The 13,443-nt window shown below is 42.7% G+C and overlaps 2 protein-coding genes across 3 annotated transcripts in view; both read left to right on the plus strand.

Annotated features, from left to right (window-relative positions):
* The window catches only part of mettl13 (methyltransferase 13, eEF1A lysine and N-terminal methyltransferase), a 76,352-nt gene that overhangs the window by 17,268 nt on the left and 45,641 nt on the right, over positions 1–13,443 (plus strand). The window lies entirely within an intron of this gene.
* rangrf (RAN guanine nucleotide release factor) lies at positions 9,035–9,813 on the plus strand. The gene has a single exon (XM_061888114.1). It carries the CDS (start codon positions 9,164–9,166, stop codon positions 9,725–9,727), a length of 564 nt encoding a protein of 187 aa, XP_061744098.1. The 5' UTR covers positions 9,035–9,163; the 3' UTR covers positions 9,728–9,813.

The following is a 13,443-nucleotide window of genomic DNA, read 5'->3' on the forward strand; positions in this document are numbered from 1 at the left end:
AACTAAAATTAATATTATCAACAGTATCAATATTAGTTAAAATTTCAGCATAGCAGTGATTAAAAATCCCTCATTGACATTATCATTATCCATCCATCCATTTTCTACCGCTTATTCCCTTTCGGGGTCGCGGGGGGCGCTGGCGCCTATCTCAGCTACAATCGGGCGGAAGGCGGGGTACACCCTGGACAAGTCGCCACCTCATCGCAGGGCCAACACAGATAGACAGACAACATTCACACTCACATTCACACACTAGGGCCAATTTAGTGTTGCCAATCAACCTATCCCCAGGTGCATGTCTTATCATTAGACAATTGTAAAAAATAAAATAAAAAGAACACTTTTCTTTTATAGTCATATAACGTGGTGCGTGACACAAGCTAATTGTTAGAATGCTAACATTAGCATGCTAACTTTTTGGGATCGTTTTGAAACTGTTTACACCAGAGTCATATAACTTGGTATGTGACATTTTGTTACATGTTAGCATGCAATCAATAGCATGGTAGCAAGCTCAATTCAACTTGCTAACTTTTCCATATAATTTTACACAGTTTTTTTCTATTTTCCCCGCCATACACTTTAAAGCAGGAGTGTCAAACGTACGGCCCACAGCTTTTATCCGGCCCACAGGATGAGTTTGCTAAGTATAAAACTGAGCCAACATTTTTGAATGAAAGAAACTGCTGTTCTGAATGTGTCCACTAGATGTCGTAATAGCAATTATTTGTATCTATGTAGACTATGCTCCATATGTAAAAAAATACAAAAAAACATGTTACTAAATCATTGATTGATTGATTGATTGAAGCTTTTATTAGTAGATTGCACAGCTCAGTACATATTCCGTACAATTGACCACTAAATGGTAACACCTGAATAAGTTTTTCAACTTGTTTAAGTAGTTTTTCAACTTGTTTAAGTCGGGGTGTAAAGTTGAGGAAAATGGGCAAACTACATAAATAACATACTGTAATTTGATTTTGATATTATTGTTTTATCTTGATAGATTGAAAATGAACACCAATGAGTTGACTGATGAACACTATCACATATATTATTCAGAAAGTAGAAATAACGACAAATTAAGGTACAATACTATTAACCGCAACATGTAAGTGTAAAAAACAACAACCCAACAACATTATGATTTGTACATTTTCAGAATGTGCTTGTTTTATTTTTAAACAGGGAAAACTTTTTGAAGTTGTCTTTATTTTTAAGTTAATGTGCCGTGATTTTACCGGCAGGGAGTAAATATTTCTCCATGGTTCCCCTGATCTAAAATGAGTTTGACACCCCTGCCTTAGATTCATATTACTTGTGGCATATGAAACATGTTGACTGTTATCATGCGCTCGTTAGCACACATGCTACGTGTTAGCATTTTCATGTAAACATTCTACTGTTTTAAAAGTTAAATTCCCAATGATTGTCACACACACACACCAGGTGTGGCGAAATTATTCCCTGCATTCGACCCATCACCCTTGATCGCCCCCCGGGGAGGTGAGGGGAGCAGTGAGCAGCAGCAGTGGCTGTGCCCGGGAATAATTTTTGGTGATTTAACCCTCAATTCCAACCCTTGATGCTGAGTGCCAAGCAGGATTGATTGATTGATTGATTGAAACTTGTATTAGTAGATTGTACAGTACAGTACATATTTCGTACAATTGACCACTAAATGGTAACACCCGAATAAGTTTTTCAACTTGTTCCACGTTAATCAATTCATGGTAATGGGTCCCATTTTTTTTGTCTTTGGTATGACTCGGCCGGGGTTCGGACTCGAGGCTAACTCTGTGGCTCGTTGTGTACAGTTACACCTAAAACTCACGCATTCACACCATCTACAAACCCCATTTCCATATGAGTTGGGAAATTGTGTTAGATGTAAATATAAACGGAATACAATGATTTGCAAATCCTTTTTAAAAAGAATTTTAAATGTGGACACATCAGACAACAGAACACTTTTCCACTTTTCATCAGTCCATCTTAGATGATCTCGGGCCCAGAGAAGCCGGCGGCGTTTCTGGATGTTGTTGATAAATGGCTTTCGCTTTGCATAGTAAAATAAAAACCAAAAACTATTAACTTAGATCTATATTGCGCTTTTCTAAACACTCAAAGCGCTCACAGAGAAGTGGGACTCAACATTCATTCACACCTGGTGGTGGTAAGCTACATTAGTAGCCACAGCTGCCAGTTAGCGCCTGCGGCCCCTCCGACCACCACCTATCATTCATTCACCAGTGTGAGCGGCACCGGGGGCAAAGGGTGAAGTGTCCTGCCCAAGGACACAACGGCAGCAATATTTTGGATGTCAATAGGTGGGAAGCGAACTTGCAACCCTCAGGTCTCTGGCCGGCCGCTCTACCCACTCCGCCATGCCGCCACATAGTAAAACTTTAACTTGCACTTGGAGATGTAGCGACAAACTGTATTTAGTGACAGTGGTTTTCTGAAGTGTTCCTGAGCCCATGTGGTGATATCGTTTAGAGATTGATGTCGGTTTTTGATGCAGTGCCGTCTGGGGGATCGAAGGTCATGGTCATTCAATGTTGGTTTCCGGCCATGCCGCTCACGTGGAGTGATTTCTCCAGATTATCTGAACCTTTTGATATTATTGACCGTAGATGTTGAAATCCCTAAATTTATTTCAATTGCACTTTGAGAAACATTGTTCTTAAACTGTTTAACTATTTGTTCACCAGTTGTGGACAAAGGGGTGTACCTCGCTCCATCTTTTCCTGTGGAAGACTGAGCATTTTTTGGGGAAGCTGTTTTTACACACAATCATGGCATCCACCTGTTCCCAGTTAGCCTGCACACCTGTGGGATGTTCCAAATAAGTAACTTGCAATTACAGATGTAGTGACCAACTGTAGTTACTGACAGTGGTTTTATGAAGTGTTCCTGAGCCCATGTGGTGATATCCTTTACACACTGATGTCGGTTTTTGGTGCAGTACCGCCTGAGGGGTCAAAGGTCCGTAATATCATCGCTTACGTGCAGTGATTTCTCCAGATTCTCTGATCCTTTTGATGATTTTACGGACCGTAGATGGTAAAATCCCTAAATTCCTTGCAATAGCTCGTTGAGAAATGTTGTTCTAAAACTGTTTGACAATTTGCTTACAAAGTGGTGACCCACGCCCCATTCTTGTTTGTGAATTACTTAGCATTTCATGGAAGCTGCTTTTATACCCAATCATGGCACCCACATGTTCCCAATTAGCCTGCACACCTGTGGGATGTTCCAAATAAGTGTTTGATGAGCATTCCTCAACTTTATCAGTATTTATTGCCACCTTTCCAAACTTCTTTGTCATGTGTTGCTGACATCAAATTCTAAAGTTAATGATTATTTGCAAAAAAAATAAAAATGTTCATGAGTTTGAACATCAAATATGTTGTCTTTGTAGCATATTCAACTGAATATGGGTTGAAAATGATTAGCACATCATTGTATTCTGTTTATATTTACATGTAACACCATTTCCCAACTCATACGGAAACAGGGTTTGTAATAAGTACAGCGACCCATTAATTGATTAACGTGGACCCCGACCTAAACAAGTAGAAAAACTTATTCGGGTGTTACCATTTAGTGGTCGATTTATTGTACTGTACTGTGCAATCTACTAATAAAAATGTTCAATCAATCAATCCGAACACCCGGCAATTAGTTTGTCAATACAGTTAAAAGAACATTTTAATAAGTATTATAAACACACTAAACGTTGAATAAACCACTCTAAGGTTCATTAGGAGCAAATGTATTGCAACAATTTGTCAATAAAGTTGTAGCACAATGCCAATATGGAAAAATGTGAAACTTTTATTAACACTATGTTGAAAAAGCACTTTTGAAGAGAATTGGGTGCAAATAGGTGGCAATTAATTCGTCAATAAAGTTATAGAACATTTTAATAAGTATTATAAACACACTAAACGTTGAATAAACCACTTTAAAGTTCATTAGGATCGAATGTATTGCAACAATTTGTCAATAAAGTTGTAGCACACTGCCAATATGGAAAAAAGTAAGACTTGTATTAACACACTATGTTGAAAAAAACACTTTTGAGGAGAATTGGGAACAAATAGGTGGTAATTAGTTTGTCAATAAAGTCATGAAACATTTTAGTAAGTATTATAAACACACAACTATATCTGCTGTGTTTTATCCACTTTGGACTGGACTCTCACGGTTGTGTTGGATCCACTATGAATTGAACTTTCACAGCATCATGTTAGACTGGCTCGACATCCGTTGCTTTCGGTTCTCCTAGAAGGGGTGGGGGGGGGGGGTTGCCCACATTTGCGGTCCTCTCCAAGGTTTCTCATAGTCATCATTGTCACAGACGTCCCACTGGGTTTGAGTCCCACTGGGTGTGAGTTTTCCTTGCCCTTATGTCGGCTCTACCAAGAATGTCGTTGTGGTTTGTGTTATGGTTTGTGCAGCCCTTTGAGATACTAGTGATTTAGGGCTATATAAATAATCATTGATTGATTGATTGATTGACACTAAACATTGAATAAGCCACTTTAAAGTTCATAAGAAGCGAATGTATTGCAACAATTTGTCAATAAAGTTGTAGCACACTGCCAATATAGAAAAAAGTGAGACTTTTATTAACACGCTATGTTGAAAAAAACACTTTTGAAGAGAATTAAGTGCAAATAGGTGGCAATTAATTTGTCAATAAAGTTATAGAACTTTTTAATAAGTATTATGAACACACTAAACCTTGAATAAACCACTTTAAAGTTCATTAGTTGCGAATGTATTGCAACAATTTGTCAATAAAGTTGTAGCACACTGCCAATATAGAAAAAAGTGAGACTTTTATTAACACGCTATGTTGAAAAAAAACACTTTTGAAGAGAATTAAGTGCAAATAGGTGGCAATTAATTTGTCAATAAAGTTATAGAACTTTTTAATAAGTATTATGAACACACTAAACCTTGAATAAACCACTTTAAAGTTCATTAGTTGCGAATGTATTGCAACAATTTGTCAATAAAGTTGTAGCACACTGCCAATATAGAAAAAAGTAAGACTTTTATTAACACACTATGTTGAAAAAAACACTTTTGAGGAGAATTGGGTGCAAATAGGTGGCAATTAATTTGTCAATAAAGTCATAGAACATTTTAATAAGTATTATGAACACACTAAACGTTAAATAAACCACTTTAAAGTTTATTAGTTGCGAATGTATTGCACAATACGAAGGTCCTGCAGTCCTGGGTTCAAATCCAGGCTCGGGATCTTTCTGTGTGGAGTTTGCATGTTCTCCCCGTGAATGCATGGTTTCCCTCCGGGTACTCCGGCTTCCTCCCACTTCCAAAGACATGCACCTGGGGATAGGTTGATTGGCAACACTAAATTGGCCCTAGTGTGTGAATGTGAGTGTGAATGTTGTCTGTCTATCTGTGTTCGCCCTGCGATGAGGTGGCGACTTGTCCAGGGTGTACCCCGCCTTCCGCCCGATTGTAGCTGAGATAGGCGCCAGCGCCCCCCGCGACCCCAAAAGGGAATAAGCGGTAGAAAATGGATGGATGGATGGAATGTATTGCAACAATTTGTCGATAAAGTTGTAGCACAATGCCAATATAGAAAAAAGTAAGACTTGTATTAACACACTATGTTGAAAAAAACACTTTTGAGGAGAATTGGGTACAAATAGGTGGCAATTAGTTTGTCAATAAAGTCATAGAACATTTTAATAAGTATTATAAACACACTAAACATTAATTAAACCACTTTAAAGGCCTACTGAAACCCACTACTACCGACCATGCAGTCTGATAGTTTATATATCAATGATGAAATATTAACATTGCAACACATGCCAATTCGGCCTTTTTAGTTTACTATATTGCAATTTTAAATTTCCCGCGAAGTGTCGTGTTGAAAACGTCGCGGTATGATGACGTGTTCGCGTGACGTCATGGACTGTTAGGAAATATGAGCGATGCGCACACACACAGCTAAAAGTCGTCTGCTTTAATCGTATAATTACACAGTATTTTGAACATCTGTGTTGCTGAATCTTTTGCAATTTGTTCATTTAATAATGGAGACTATAAAGAAGAATGCTGTTGGTGGAAAGCGGAGGATTGCAGCTGTCTTTAGCACCGAGACCCAGCCGGTGTTTCTTTGGTTGTTGAGAAAGCAAAGCGGTCAAGCGAACATGTTTTCTCTACATCAACCAGCATGTTTTTGGATGGAGAAATTGTGATATATATATATTTTACCGGAGACATTTTTGGATTATTCGTCGTCGTGCAGCACCTGTGAGCTTGGCTCCTTGGCTTCTCTCTGAGACACAGTGTGTTCATCGCAGCCATCCGACCTCGAGGTATGTCTTTACAATCTTTACTTTACAATCTTTAAAATCTCACTTAACAATAAGCAGATAAGGGATCTTTCAGAATTATCCTAGTAAATGTGTCTAATTGTATCTGAAACGCTCACAACTGCCGCCGCCCGGAGCGTCGCTTTTTTTTTCTTCCCTATTCCTTCACTATCAATATCTTAATTCACGAATCTTTCATCCTAGCTCAAATTAATGGGGAAATTGTCGCTTTCTCGGTCCGAATTGCTCTTACTAAGAGACGGGACTCTCGCTGCTGTCTTGGATTCGCTTGAACTGAACTCTCGCGGCTGTGTTGGAGCCACTATGGATTGAACTTTCACAGTATCATGTTAGACCCGCTCGACATCCATTGCTTTCGGTCCCCTAGAGGGGGGGGGGGTTGCCCACATTTGAGGTCCTCTCCAAGGTTTCTCATAGTCAGCATTGTCACTGGCGTCCCACTGGGTGTGAATTCTCCCTGCCCACTGGGTGTGAGTTTTCCTTGCCCTTTTGTGGGTTCTTCCGAGGATGTTGTAGTCGTAATGGTTTGTACAGTCCTTTGAGACATTTGTGATTTAGGGCTATATAAATAAACATTGATTGATTGATTGATTACTGCTGGTGGCTCCCATTAAAAACAATGGGAATATGTGAGGAGCCCTGCAACCTGTGACGTCACGCGCACATACTTCTGGTAAAGGCAAGGCTTTTCTACAAGCGACCAAAAGTTGCGAACTTTATCGTGGATGTTCTCTACTAAATCCTTTCAGCAAAAATATGGCAATATCGCGAAATGATCAAGTATGACACAGAATGGACCTGCTATCCCCGTTTAAATAAGAAAATCTCATTTCAGTAGGCCTTTAAAGTTCATTAGAACACCTCCAAGTCCGAGTCCATGGTTCTCGTACGGAAAAGGGTGGAATGCCATCCCCGGGTTGGGGTGGAGACCCTGCCCCAAGTGGAGGAGTTCAAGTACCGAGGAGTCTTGTTCACGAGTGGGGGAGGAGTGGATCGTGAGATCGACAGGCGGATTGGTGCGGCGTCTTCGGTAATGCGGACGTTGTACCGATCCGTTGTGGTGAAGAAGGAGCTGAGCCGGAAGGCAAAGCTCTCAATTTACCGGTCGATCTACGTTCCCATCCTCACCTATGGTCATGAGCTTTGGGTCATGACCCAAAGGATAAGATCACGGGTACAAGCGGCCGAAATGAGTTTCCTCCGCCGTGTGGCGGGGCTCTCCCTTAGAGATAGGGTGAGAAGCTCTGCCATCCGGGAGGAACTCAAAGTAAAGCCGCTGCTCCTCCACATCGAGAGGAGCCAGATGAGGTGGTTCGGGCATCTGGCCAGGATGCCACCCGAACGCCTCCCTATGGAGGTGTTTAGGGCACGTCCAACCGGTAGGAGGCCACGGGGAAGACCCAGGACACGTTGGGAAGACTATGTCTCCCGGCTGGCCTGGGAACGCCACGGGATCCCCCGGGAAGAGCTAGACGAAGTGGCTGGGGAGAGGGAAGTCTGGGTTTCCCTGCTTAGGCTGCTGCCCCCGCGACCCGACCTCGGATAAGCGGAAGAAGATGGATGGATGGATAGAAGCGAATGTATTGAAACAATTTGTCAATAAAGTTGTAGCACATTCAATCAATCAATCAATGTTTATTTATATAGCCCCAAATCACAAATGTCTCAAAGGACTGCACAAATCATTACGACTACAACATCCTCGGAAGAACCCACAAAAGGGCAAGGAAAACTCACACCCAGTGGGCAGGGAGAATTCACATCCAGTGGGACGCCAGTGACAATGCTGACTATGAGAAACCTTGGAGAGGACCTCAGATGTGGGCAACCACCCCCCTCTAGGGGACCGAAAGCAATGGATGTCGAGCGGGTCTAACATGATACTGTGAAAGTTCAATCCATAGTGGCTCCAACACAGCCGCGAGAGTTCAGTTCAAAGCGGATCCAAGAAAGCAGCGAGAGTCCCGTCCACAGGAAACCATCTCAAGCGGAGGCGGATCAGCAGCGCAGAGATGTCCCCAACCGATACACAGGCGAGCGGTCCATCCTGGGTCCCGACGAGCGGTCCATCCTGGGTCTCGACTCTGGACAGCCAGTACTTCATCCATGGTCATCGGACCGGACCCCCTCCACAAGGGAGGGGGGGGACATAGGAGAAAAAAGAAAAGAAGCGGCAGATCAACTGGTCTAAAAAGGAGGTCTATTTAAAGGCTACAGTATACAGATGAGTTTTAAGGTGAGACTTAAATGCTTCTAATGAGGTAGCATCTTGAACTGTTACCGGGAGGGCATTCCAGAGTACTGGAGCCCGAACGGAAAACGCTCTATAGCCCGCAGACTTTTTTTTGGGCTCTAGGAATCACTAATAAGCCGGAGTCCTTTGAACGCAGATTTCTTGCCGGGACACATGGTACAATACAATCGGCAAGATAGGATGGAGCTAGACCGTGTAGTATTTTATACGTAAGTAGTAAAACCTTAAAGTCACATCTTAAGTGCACAGGAAGCCAGTGCACATTGCCAATATAGAAACAAAGTGAGACTTTTATTAACACACTATGTTGAAAAAACACTTTTGAGTAGAATTGGGTGGCAATTAATTGGTCAAAGTTATAGAACAGTAGGTGGCAGCAGTGCGTTAGGTCAGGTCTCCAATACGAAGAAGAAATCCTACGCGGAAGGATTAAAGCAACTTTCGTCATGTAGCTACGACGACTTAGTTTTCCTTATTTTAGGACATTTTCAAAAAATCCAGCGGTCGTGTCGACATGGATCCCCGCCCGCTGTTCGGAGGCGCGCTCTCGGCCTTCATCCCCGAAAGCGCCGCGGACATCAGCAACCTGCGAGAGATCCCGGACAACCAGGAGGTGTTCGTGCACCCCAACACCGACCAGAGCCTGATCGTGGAGATCCTGGAGTACCAAGCCCAGGTGGAGGACCAGGACGCCGCCCGCTTCCACTTCGAGGACATCGCCAGCAGCAACGCCGCCTCCCCGGAGGGTGGCGCGCAGGAGGTGACGGACGTGGTCCCCTTGCCCAAATCCGAGCTCTCCCTCTCGGCGTGCAGCTCCGCCTGGGCGCTGACGGGCACCCAGTGCGTGTCCAAGTACAACGAAGAGGCCAGGAACAAGGTGCGCATCCACCTGGGCGTGTTCCGCCTGCCGCAGTTCGACACGGAGGTTCTGGTCACCTTCAACGACCCGCAGGGGATCAACCCCGCCAGCAGCAGTGCAGCGGCGGCCGCGGGCACCGACGGAGAACCGTGGACTGTGCAGGACTTCCAGCACCTGCTGCGGTCCTTGACGCTGCACAACCCGGGACTGTTCGGGTAGAACTCTCTGAATCCTGCGTCACGCAACTTAAATAGTCAAAGACGCTATTTCAACCACAATAAAATGCACTGTCGTTCAATACAAAAGTCCTAAGATTTGTGTCTATTGTTCACATTTTCACTCGCACGTATACGTTTTTATTCGCGGTTATGTCAAAATAAGACTTAACTTTATGTATATATATGGCTACTCAAGACCCATATTATTTTATTTTGTGTATTTCCGTTTTCATTGTATAGGTTTTTTATGTTAAAGCAAAAACGTGTGTTGGCTGCGTCACGTCCGTTTTTGTGACGTCACACCAATTTATTTCCTGTTGTCATTGATTGATTGATTGATTAAATATTTTATTAGTAGATTGCACAGTTCAGTATATAATCCGTACAATTGACCACTAAATGGTAACACCCGAATAAGTCATATTGTTTCGGGTAACATGGAAACATTTCTTATAACACATTTCAGTCCTACATGCACACAAAGCCGGCACCAACAAACGACAGGTTCCAGTTAGGAATACATTTCTTGGAGGAATTTAAAAAAAAAAAAAAATATATATATATATATATATATATATTTACATATAAAGGGTTGCGAATCTTTGGGTGTCCCACGATTCGATTCAATATCAATTCTTGAGGTCGCGATTTTTTGGATTCAACGCGATTCTCGATTCAAAAACGATATTTTTCCGATTCAAAACGATTCTGTAATCATTCAATACATAGGATTTCAGCAGGATCTACCCCAGTCTGCTGACATGCTAGCAGAGTAGTAGATTTAAAAAAAAAAAGCTTTTATAATTGTAAAGGACAATGTTTTATCAACTGACTGCAATAATGTAAATTTGTTTTAACTATTAAACGAACCAAAAATATGACTTATTTTATCCTTGTGACAGTGTGTTGTCAAGCTTATGAGATGCGATGCAAGTGTAAGCCACTGTGACACTATTGTTCTTTTTTTTTTCATATTATAAATGTGTAATGATAATGTCAATGAGGGATTTTTAATCACTGCTGTGCTGAAATTATAACTAATACTGATACTGTTGTTGATAATATTCATTTTTGTTTCACTACTTTTGGTTTGTTCTGTGTCGTGTTTGTGTCTTCTCTCAATTGCTCTGTTTATTGCAGTTCTGAGCGTTGCTGGGTCAGGTTTGGTTTTGAAATTGGATGGCATTGTTATGGTATTGCTGTGTAGTGGTTTGTTGGATTGACAAAAAAAAAGGATTTAAAAAAAAAGAGAATCGACTCTGAATCGCACAACGTGAGAATCGCGATTCATATTCGAATCGATTTTTTCCTACACCCCTAATATATATATATATATATATATATATATATATATATATATATATTTATATATATATATATATATATATATGTAGTCCTGATGGCTTCATCTGGCCGGGATCTTCAGCTCTCACTGGATCGGTTCGCAGCCGAGTGTGAAGCGACCGGAATGAGAATCAGCACCTCCAGGTCCAAGTCCATGGTTCTCGCCCGGAAAAGGGTGGAGTGCCATCTCCGGGTTGGGGAGGAGACCCTGCCCCAAGTGGAGGAGTTCAAGTACCTAGGAGTCTTGTTCACGAGTGAGGGAAGAGTGGATCGTGAGATCAACAGGCGGATCGGTGTGGCGTCTTCAGTAATGCGGACGTTGCATCGATCCGTTGTGGTGAAGAAGGAGCTGAGCCGGAAGGCAAAGCTCTCAATTTACCGGTCGATCTACGTTCCCATCCTCACCTATGGTCATGAGCTTTGGGTCATGACCGAAAGGATAAGATCACGGGTACAAGCGGCCAAAATGAGTTTCCTACGCCGGGTGGCGGGGCTCTCCCTTAGAGATAGGGTGAGAAGCTCTGCCATCCGGGAGGAGCTCAACGTAAAGCCGCTGCTCCTCCACATGGAGAGGAGCCAGATGAAGTGGTTCGGGCATCTGGTCAGGATGCCACCCGAACGCCTCCCTAGGGATGTGTTTAGGGCACGTCCAACCGGTAGGAGGCCACGGGGAAGACCCAGGACACGTTGGGAAGACTATGTCTCCCGGCTGGCCTGGGAACGCCTCGGGATCCCCCGGGAAGAGCTAGACGAAGTGGCTGGAGATAGGGAAGTCTGGGCTTCCCTGCTTAGGCTGCTGCCCCCGCAACCCGACCTCGGATAAGCGGAAGATGATGGATGGATGGATGGATGGATATATATATATATATATATATGTATGTATATATATATATATATATATATATATATACATCCATAGTATAGAAATTTGTTTACAATTTCAAAGTCACTTGGGTTGTCCAAGGTACATTTTCCTTTCAAAAAAACATGGCACAGGATTTTTTTTACCTTAGCAAATTTAAAAAAAGGCCATGACTACTTGTAAGAAACGCAGAAAATTTGGAGTTATTTGGGAAGGAGATGTTTTCACAGAAATCAAAATGTTATTTTTGTACAATATCAGGTAGACCAGTGGTCCCCAACCACCAGGCCGCGGCTCGATTGGTACCGGGCCAGAGGGAATGGATGGATAATACAACGCTGTCAAGCACCATTCATATAAAACTTGCGGGCCGCACTAACATTAAAGGCCTACTGAAATGAGATTGTCTTATTTAAACGGGGATAGCAGGTCCATTCTATGTGTCATACTTGATAATTTCACGATATTGCCATATTTTTGCTGAAAGGATTTAGTAGATAACATCGACGATAAAGTTCGCAACTTTTGGTCACTAATAAAAAAGCCTTGCCTGTACCAGAGTAGCAGACGATGTGCGCGTGATGTCACGGGTTGTGGAGCTCCTCACATCTGAACATTGTTTACAATCATGGCCACCAGCAGCGAGAGCGATTCGGACCAAGGAAGTGACGATTTCCCCATTAATTTGAGTGAGGATGAAAAATTTGTGGATGAGGAACGTGAAAGTGAAGGACTAGAAAGAAAAAAATACTAGACGGCAGAGCGATTCAGATGTTGTTAGACAAATTTCCTAGGATAATTCTGGAAAATCCCTTATCTGCTTATTGTGTTACTAGTGTTTTAGTGGGATTATATGGTCATACCTGTACAACCTGAAAGTCGGAGGCGTGTAACCACGGGTGTGGTGACCGCCAGTGTCTCCGAGGGAAGCCACGTTTCTCGACGAGGCGAAGGCAGCCAGTGGGGCCGGGCTGAGATTTTTTATTTTTTTTCCTCCTCCACGGTAGAAGCATCCGACGGTCGGGGGCAGCCGGTGGGAGGAGGCAAGAGAGTCCGCAGCTGCCTCTTTGACAGGTGCAGGAGGAACGACGCAAGCTCTCCGCTCATGTCTACGGTAAGAGCCGACTTATTACCACCATTTTCTCACCGAAACCTCCCGGTTGACATGTGGTAGGGAACCATGTTCGCTTGACCGCTCTGTTCCATTGTAAAGCTTCACCGTCATCTTTCGGGATTGTAAACAAGGAAACACCGGCTGTGTTTGTATTGCTAAAGACGCACCTACATCTTTCTTCTTTGACGTCTCCATTATTAATTGAACAAGTTGCAAAAGATTCAGCAACACAGATGTCCAGAATACTGTGGAATTATGCGATGAAAAGAGACGACTTATAGCTTTGAACTGTGCTGGACCAAAATGTCCTCTACAATGCGTGACGTCACGCGCACGCGTCATCATACCGCGATGTTATAGCACAGGGGTCGGGAACCTTTTTGGCTGAGAGAGCCAT

This window comes from Nerophis ophidion, linkage group LG26, assembly GCF_033978795.1.
Source record: "Nerophis ophidion isolate RoL-2023_Sa linkage group LG26, RoL_Noph_v1.0, whole genome shotgun sequence".
NCBI classification, from domain to species: Eukaryota; Metazoa; Chordata; class Actinopteri; order Syngnathiformes; family Syngnathidae; genus Nerophis; species Nerophis ophidion.